Source organism: Alligator sinensis, unplaced genomic scaffold, assembly GCF_000455745.1.
Source record: "Alligator sinensis unplaced genomic scaffold, ASM45574v1 scaffold709_1, whole genome shotgun sequence".
In the NCBI taxonomy this organism is placed as follows: Eukaryota; Metazoa; Chordata; order Crocodylia; family Alligatoridae; genus Alligator; species Alligator sinensis.
This window is the reverse complement of record NW_005842208.1, coordinates 20,937-30,118: the sequence shown is the minus strand read 5'-3', so window position 1 is coordinate 30,118 and position 9,182 is coordinate 20,937. Positions and strand designations below refer to the sequence as shown.

Here is a 9,182-nt window from a genome sequence, read left to right as displayed (position 1 = left end):
ATCTTCCTGCATTTCAAAATCACTTGGCTTGTAGCAGTAGTGGTGGTGCCAACACCGGCAGCCCTGTCCCCCTCCAAGGCATCCCACATTATAAGGTGCAGCCTGTGTGCTACACAGTGGATGCCAACTTTGTTGGCATCATGGACAGCCTTCACCCTATTGGCCCCGTTGTCAGTGACCATGAACCCACGGGTGAGCTTGGCCAGCCCAGTGAGCCACCCCTGCACCATGCAGTTTGTGGCGCCCATGATCTCCCTTGAAGTGTGAGACTCATCCAGCACCTCGGCTTGCAGTAGATCCCACCAACAGCCTGACTGATCACACCAATGCTTTGTGAGGAAGAGGTAGGCATGATCGCCGTCCCGGCTGCTCCAGATGTTGGAGATGAAGTGCAAGGCTACCTGCAGCCCTGCCTTGTGCAGCTCCTCCCTCAAGTACTCCCTGCATGCCTCATACAGGGAAGGCACCACTGTTCTGCTAAAGGTGGTGCATGCGGGCACTTTGTAAGATGGGGCCAGAAGTGCTACGAGCCACTTGAACCCTGGCCACTCAACTAGGGAGAAGGGCTGGCTATCCAGAGCAAGCATCTCCCCAATGGTCTGGGTGATCTCGCTTGCCTTTGCAACTTGCCCCCTCTCTGTCTGCAGCTTTCCCCCATTAGTCCAGGGTGACCTGCCTCTGCTTTGGGGGGGAAGGGGGCTTTGAAGTGAGTGGGGGACTTCCCTTTCAGCAAGCTCACACTGGTGCCAGGCTGAGCAGCAAGAAAGGCAAAGGGGTGCTGCCTCCTCAGATGCAGCAGCGTTGCCGTGGTGGAAAAGTGTTTCACATCCTTGCCCCGGCTGATGTGCCTTCGACAGTGCTGGCAGATGGCAAACCTGGGATCATCTGCCAGTTCTAAATGCTCCTACACTACACTACTCACCCGCTTCTGGATTGAGGGTGAGGATCCTGCCTCATCCCACTCCTCAGCAGGCTGAGGCACAACAGCAGGAGGAGCTGCCTCAGCTGAGCCACTTGACTCCACAACCTCAACATCCTCCGAGGTGCTGCTTTCCGGAGGAGATCTGGGTCTAAGGGAAATTTGAGGGGCGTGGAGCACAAACTCTGATTCCCCCTTGGTTCCCAGAATTGCTTGAGCCAGTGCGCTCAGCACCCCTGGTTCCAGCTCCAGCTCCCACTCTGGCATTGGGAGGCTCACACTGAGAGATGACATTGGGGTGGAGGAGACAGTGATTCCACTGTTGGTGCCTATTTCTGGACTGAGGGGAGGTGGTGCAGGTGAGGGGATGTCAGGTGCCGACACTGCTCCCACCTCCTTGCTCCCACTGGCAGCAGAAATGTCATGGCTGCTTGGGAAGAGAATGCGTCTGTTTTGGGGGGTGGGGGGAGACTTGCAGCTGTAGCTCTCCCCCTACCCCTTTCCCTCCCCTGCCAGACCTGGCACCTGCCTTTCCAGCACGCTTCATATTAATCTTTCCTGTGGTGCAAAAGGTCTCTCTGTGTGTGTCACTCCTTTTGTGTTGTGTGTGTTTTTCCCTCTGTGTTGCATGCGTGCACTGGACTCTTCTTTGATTGTTTAATTCATTAATAAGTATTAAGAACTATGTAAAAAATATGTGCTGTCTGTCTGTCTTCTTCTCTGCTGTGATGTATTTATTTAGTATGGATTATGAATATGAAGTGTGACTCTGCTGTGTGCTTTATTCCCTCTGTGTTATTCCCTCTGTGTTGTGTGTGTGCACTGGACTCTTCTTTGATTATTAATAACTATATATGGCATCTTCTTCTGTGATGTTCTATTAATGTGAATGTGTGAATACTACTGTACTTCTTGTTCTTCTGTGTTGTAATGTGTACCTAAAATGATGTATCTCCTTCTAAGACCCTGAGTTCTGCATTAGTCTCAATCTGCATTTAACTTCTGTGTTGTCTTCAGTCTCTATGTAAACTATAATATTAATAACTAATAACTACTGTATATAACCTGACTCTCTTCTTCGCCTATGAATATCTGATTTTTCTTCTTGTATGTGTGTATATTTTGTGTATGTGTGTGTGTGTGTGTGTGTGCACATGCGCACGCGCACACGCAATCTTTGTGCCTCCCTGCAAAGTGATGGATCATGCTGCAGGGAAAACACAGAGCTTTCTTTTTTCAAAGTTTGGAAGAAAAAAAAAGAGCAAATATAAATTGAAATAAATTAATTGGATAGTATTAAGAGAAACTAAACTAAGCTAAGCTAAGCTAAGCTAAATCCTACCCAATCCTTTCTAATAACAAAAAGGAGCAGGTAAGTAGCAACTCCTGACTATAAAGCAATCCAGGCAGTGCACAATACCTTTCTCATGCTGTCCCTCAGACAGCACCAATTTACAAAAGGCACATCAAGCCTGCACACAGAGGCTTTTATGCTGTTTCTATGTCCCTCCCCGCAGACACTGTAATTGGAAAGGCAGTCAGAGAGAAATCTTGCTCACTGGCCACCTAGACATGTCAGTCTTCCCCCACCTGCACCCTCTCCCCCCCCCCCCCCGCTCCCCCTCCTTCTTCTAAGTTTCTGTTTCCCCATACAGACAGCCCTCTGAATCTTTTCTTAATCTTTTCTGAATTGATTCGGAAGCTTCAAATCGATTTGGAAAGCCTAAAACAGCCAGTGATTCGATTCGGACATGCTGATTCGGTGTCCAAATAGTCAGAATCTTTTCTGAATCTGAATCGCGGTCCTTCACATAGGCTTCACACAGCCCTAGAAGGCAGGTCTTTGCAGAGGCCAAATTGATAATTTTTAGCCCTTACTGAATACTGTCTTAGCAATTCACTACGCCAAAAGGGAAAAGAGCCAGCAAAGAACAGAATCCTAGGAAAAAAGGGCTGAAAGGGACCTCACAGGGTCACAGCTTGTCCAGCCCCTGCTCTAGCCAGGATCAGCCCTGATGAACCATCCAGGCCAAGGGTCCATCTAAGCTCCTCTTGAGCATTTCCAAGGATGGAGACTCCACAGGGTCTCTAGGTGCCTGCTCACTGCTCGACCACCCTCAGAGTCATAAAGTTCCTCCTAATTGCCAACCACCATGTTCCCTGCTGCAGCTTGAGGCTGCTGCTTCTAGTCCTGTCCTCTGCGGCCACAGAGGAAAGCCCATCTCCATCCTCTATAGTCTCCATTGGGTATAAACCCTTCCAGAACCAGTTCATTTGCTCTCACAATCACAGTCTTACACAAACATAAGCTTCAGTGGAAATAGGTTGCTGTAGTTTTGCTCCCAGAACTCAGCTGAGCAACTAAAGCTCCATGCTGAGGTCAGGAAACAGAGAGAAAGGGCGTCCGTGGGGAGGAAACTACCCAAGCGCCACAGAGGGAGAAGCCAGCCCAGCTCGGTGATATTACAGGAAGAACCGAGGCTGAACTGCTTGGAGGTCCTAGTGTAGAATAGCAGTGTCCTCCCAGACCACAAGTAGTAAAAGCAACTGCTCTTTGAATTCACATACCTGCTTATTTGGGGCTCTGTTGGACAAGCCGTTAGTATGCCAAGTGCCTAAATTACTGATACAAATGGTCTTCTGCTCTGGAGACACAGGAGATGACCCGGTTGTTTACCTAGTTGTAGCTGTTCCCTAGGACAGTCCAGCCCTGCCCCCTATAAAGCAGTGATTCTGCAAGAGGCAGGTGGTGTCACCTTTGGGGGCCTCAGATGACTGATTTGATAATGCTGCCTGTATCTGGTAGGATGTTCTCTGGGAAGGAGCTCCTCACCATAGCCCTTGGCCTTGATGCTACCTCTGTGGCTGCAGCAGCAAACAGGACTTGAGCCCCAGGGGCAACCAGGCAGCATTCCTTCTCCCTACAGAAATGTTGCCACCTGAGTGCCTGATACTGTCTTCCCTAGGTACGGTTCTGTAGGATCCTGAGCATGGAGTACAGGAGCTGAGCAGGATGTTAGATGTCATTTTGGAGAGTTCTTTGAATTGTTCCTAGTCCTTGGGTGGGATGTTCAGTAGTTGGGTTGTATTTGCCTGTTGTCACTGTAAGTATTAACAACAAATGCCTTTTGGTCCCGAGATGTAAGGGGCACCTGTGTCAACCCAAGACCTGCTGGAAGCTGATTGCCCTTGTGGTATAAATACGATTAGAAGCTAAACATAATGATTGAATTTAGACATAATGCCTTTGTTTGCAAAATGCTTCTATATTCGACATGGCTTGCACATGGCTTCCGCTTTAGCTTCTGCACATAGATTAAAGACACGAGATAAAAGACCCCCCTGTTAAAAACACACACAGGTGCTATAACCTATACATCCCGTGGAAATTTAGACATAACCATGGAAACTTTGACGTTTTGCGGAAACTTAGACGAAACAGTAGAAGCTTGTAGACGCTGTAAGATAGCCAATAATTACATAACACGCTACGGTTCTTTGTTTAGCTAGACTATAAAAAGACTCTCGGACAAAGACCGGGGGTCGACTCTGCTTTGGGCTACTAGCCCCCTAGTCGATCTTGTTTGCAAACAATAAACATGAGATGGATCCAGCCTGAATGTGTATGACTCTCTCTTAAGGTATATTAAAAAAGCCTCCAGGGACACAAAACTAGCCATTTGTGCAACAATTTGGCGAACCAGCCAGGAGTTGTCCTTGGACTAACCCCGGGGCCGGACAATAAGACCGGAAAAGGGGGTCCGTGAAGTGCGCACCAGACCGCTTTTGGAGTCTGTCACAGGCACCGGATCCATGAGTTGGGGCATCCGGGAAATTAAAGGCTTTCCTTTAAATGAGTCAACCAGGCTAAGTGGATCCGAAGAGACGGCGCCAGGGTGTTGACGGAGTAAATATTCATTTGCCTTGTGTCATTTGAGACGTCTTTTGGGGACTTTGTTGAGTGGTCTCGCGGGGAATTTGGAATTTTGGAACGTTCAGTATATAAGTCTGGACATTAGCTCCGGGGACTTTGTTTTGAGTGATTTTGTTTTAGGGTTCAGCAAATAGGTCTGAATTTTGATTGACACAACGAGTTCGGGTAGCTCCCGAGAAGAAAACTCCGCAACCCCATTAGGATGCATGCTAAAAAACTTTAATAAGTTCAAAGGGAATTACGGGGTAGAAATGTTAAAAGATAGATTAATTACTCTCTGTCAGCCCCGATTCTGCCTGATAAGGTAGTGTCGAACGCAAGGGGGCTCGGCTAGAACCTCGTGACCCAGTGGACAGATGTCTGAGTGATTTTACTCGTGACCCAGTGGACAGGGCGTCTGAGTGATTTTGTCTTTTCCAAACCCCTTGTCCCAGTAGCTTCTGCCAAGAGCAGGAGTGAAAGGATCCCTCCCTCCTTCCACTGTATGAGCTGGTGTCGGGTCAGTAGCCTTGAGTCTGGGCAGTAAAGACTGCGGGGCAAGGCACTGAGCAGCCCGGACGTCCTAAATAAGCCTTTCCTGTGTCTTTTTGTGTGTTCAAAATCATGGTGACTGGATCCGAACCTTATTAAATACAGGTCAGTTTAAAACCTTACTGCCGGCTAAAATTTTGTCTGGTAAAAGATCCTATTTTTGTGTCTAAAAACATACGTTATATTTAAAAAAAAACTGCTCAAGGTGCCTTCATCCGGCAGTACGTTGGGCTTGTCATAAATTAACTAGGACGCTGGGAGAAAGCCCCGGGTCCTCTTTAATTCTGATAGTGAGGGAAGATCTGACTCAAGGGTTAAGGTGCAGGGATGAGGCTAAAACGCCACCGGACACAGACCAAACGGATCGGGAAGGGATAGCTGACACAAGCTGTTCTAAAACACCTCCCCCGTATAAAAAAAAAAGCTGCAAAAGACTGAGGGGGCAGCGGGTAAACCGCTTTCAGAACTCATAGAGATTGCGTATGAAGTTTATGAAAATCGTGATCAGGTGGCAAAGAGGAGAGAAAAAACCTGAGGGGGGGGGCAGAAGAAAGAAAAAGGCCGACCTAAGATTGTCGAGAGAAAGAACACTGGAAACAAACACCGTTTGTGCAACACCCTGCTGTGTTTACACAGTGTTGGGAATCCAGTTACATCTGCACCAACCTCAGCGGTTCCTGTTTGTGGAAGTCGGTGGAACAGCAGAGATCCACTGTTCCTCCAGCAAAGATTTGGATGGGGCAGCAAAATTGCACTGGTATCTGAGAAAGGCAGGTGAGGCCCCCACACATATTAAAAGTTGTAAGGATCAAAATGAGAGCAGATTTGCTTGCAAGCATCAAAGTTGCAGCACAACACTGGAAATCAGGGGCATCCAAAGGAATGATTGTGGCATTTGTTACTGTGCAGATGCACGCAGCAGCTCTTTGATTTTTGGGATCCGAACCACAGTGATTGTTGGAGCTAATGAACCATTGCTTCTTTAATTAGAATATCTGAGTGTCTCATTGCTCATGTTGCATTAGAAACCCTCAAGAAACTGTAACTATAGATGAGTAAATTGCTTAAGTGAAGCTGTATTTTTAGTCAAGTAAAATGAGTTCAGCCTTAGCTACTGAAGGCAGAGAGAATGGGGTATGCAGCGTTTTTTTTCAGAGGAAACCTGGCAAGTGCTGCAGGGAAGTGCTGGAGTCTCTGTGGGACTGGTCTATGCAGCCAGGCTGGGAATGTTTCTCCCTAAGAGCTGTGACAGTGGGTGAGAATATTGTGAACTCCTGAAGCTGCTAGTACTGCCTTGAGAAGGCTGTCTGGCTCTATCCTGGCTAGGCTGGCTGTGCATTTGGCTGGGTCAGCAGGGCACAGCATGTTTCCTTATTCCACATTACATGTTTATCTCTCTTGACAGACGCACCACTGTGGCAGGGCTGCAGCTTAGCTGTCTGCCCTTGAACTCTTGGTTTCCTTTCTGCCCAGATAGCTTCACCAACAGTAGCTCCATGCTGCTCCTGGGCCCCGTTGCAGAGGAGAATGGAGTCACAGAGCCTGCACATCTGGCCTGTGTGATCCAGGGTGTTTCCCACCTCGTCCAGGTTTTCTGGTGCATTCCCAGAGAGGAGCCAGCACAGGGGATGCTGGACTCTCTGGAAGCCAGTGATGGGTCCTTAACACTCATTCATGGCATCAGCATCCCCTGGACCAGCTGGGCCAGTGGGGCGGCCATCACCTGCCAGATCACATTCAACTCATCTGGCAGCAGCATTACCAGACACATCACGTATTCTGCACATGAGTGGTTTTGTGCTAGCCCTTAGGACTGAAACTGCCAATAGCTTCTAAAGTGCATGGGTAAAGCTCTGGCTGCATTTTGCTCAAGGGCCAAAATCCCATTTATTCCTCTGGAACAAGGATCCCATTTCCTTGTGCAATGACAAGCTTCTTTGTCGCTTGCCCAGCTGCAGAGCTGGAAGGTTGTTGTTCCTCGGGGGCCTTTCCCCATTAGCAGAGACATTCAGGAAGGAGGAAAAGCCCCATGTTCCCAGCAACACTCTTTGATTGTGCGTGTCCCCCGTCGTGGAACAAAACGCCACACTGAAATTTCTTCTGAACACTCAGTTTATTAAGTGCTAGCAGTGAGAGAAGCTGAGGCAACTCTGCCTGGGCGTGGCCAAGCTCCAGCTTTTATACAACAATGTAAACAACTTGCGCGTGCAAACAACAGTACTATATATGGTCAATCAGGAAATGGATCTTTATGCTGGCACCTCACGGTGCTTTTCCACTATCCTTATACTTCCCGCTCACTTCTGTGCCTATGTAATGAGTTCACTCAGAGTTAATGGTCTCCGGAGCCATCTTAGGTGACTGGCTACCACACCCCCTTTGCCTGCCATCAGATGCCCTCACCTCTGAGGCAAAGCAGAGAGCAGCAGGGGAGAAGGAAGAGTCAAGGAGTGATGGGAGCCTCTACAGTGAGTGACGTGTAGGGGGCGAGGGGCAGGCAGGCCAAGGAGGATGGTGGGCTCTGCAGGGCTGAAGCTGTTTGTGGACAAACCTGCACCCTCCAGGGTCCATCCCAGACACACATGGCCTCCAAACTCCTCCTCTGAGGGGCAAGACTGGATCATGGCGGACATAGAAGGGACTCAGGAATCCCAGAAAATGCAGCCTGTAATGATTTAGGTTTGGCAGTGAATAATGACAACTATGAATAATGAAGAGAACAGACCTTTAATGATACCACAGCATGGGGTTCCTCTAGCACAGACCATGTGGCAGCCTCCATCTAGATTTCTCCTTACTCCCCAGCCATCCTGTTCAAATTCCTCATGTGATAAGACTTTCCCTTGTAAGGGGCTGTCTCCAAAGTCTAACCCTTATCGCTACATCTCTCCCCCACCTTTTTTAAAATAAAAATAACCATCACAATATAAAACAAAGACTCCACAACAACAACACAACAACAATGAAAGACAAAACCACTGCCACACCAAACAATCCATAACTTACAGAGGAGAGGTTACCAGCACTTCACTGTGGAGTGAGTCTTTACCACTCACTTTCCTATTCTTCAGGTCCCTTTAACTTTCCCCTGTCTCCTGGATCTCCAGAGTATCAGCTCCTCATTGGAGGTTTGGGGGCTCTCTGTTGGATCATTAGTAACTTCATCTTCTGAGGATAAGGAGGAGGAGGAGGAACTAGGAACCGTTAACTGAGGCTGATCCAAGTCTGTATCTCCTGCCAATGTCCGAGAGCTAAGTGGAAGCATGAGTAGGTCTCATTGATTACGTTGAAGCATGCCCCCTTGATCTGTCTGAACTAGATAGGATTGTGGGTGCACTAGCTGTTTCACCGTACCCTGCTGGTCCCATGTTCTCGACAAGTAATTCCTCAGGCAAAATCTATCACCTGGCTTTAGTAGTAAAAGCTTATGAGCTCTTGTATCAAAGTAGTATTTCTGTTCTTCTTCTGATCTTCTTTCATTCTCCTTTTGGCTACCATGTTACGACTTTCCAATAAGGTGTTAGTAATGGGAAGATTCAACTGTATCTGCTGACCCATTAACAACTTAGCTGGAGATGAGCCATTGTCCAGAGGTGTGCTACGATAAGCCAGTAGTGCTTTATATAAATCCCCTCCATTGTCCAATGCTTTTTTCATTAGGTTTTTCACCTTCTGAAGGGATCACTCTGCAAGGCCTTTCAATTGGGGATAACTGGGACTTGATGTGGTGTGATGAAAATCCCAGTCCATGGCAAATTGCCTAAACTCTGCACTGGAGAAATGTGGCCCATTATCACT

At 48.0% G+C, this 9,182-nt stretch overlaps 1 protein-coding gene across 1 annotated transcript in view; it reads left to right on the top strand.

Annotated features, from left to right (window-relative positions):
* Window positions 1-7,195, top strand: part of LOC112550792 — a 7,657-nt gene extending 462 nt beyond the window's left edge. Inside the window, exons 2-4 of the mRNA XM_025207749.1 lie at window positions 3,975-4,023; window positions 6,021-6,345; window positions 6,856-7,195. Of these exons, the coding sequence (XP_025063534.1) occupies window positions 3,975-4,023; window positions 6,021-6,345; window positions 6,856-7,195 (714 nt within the window). The remainder of the gene's footprint in view (window positions 1-3,974; window positions 4,024-6,020; window positions 6,346-6,855) is intronic.
* The last annotated feature ends 1,987 nt before the right edge of the window (window positions 7,196-9,182 follow it).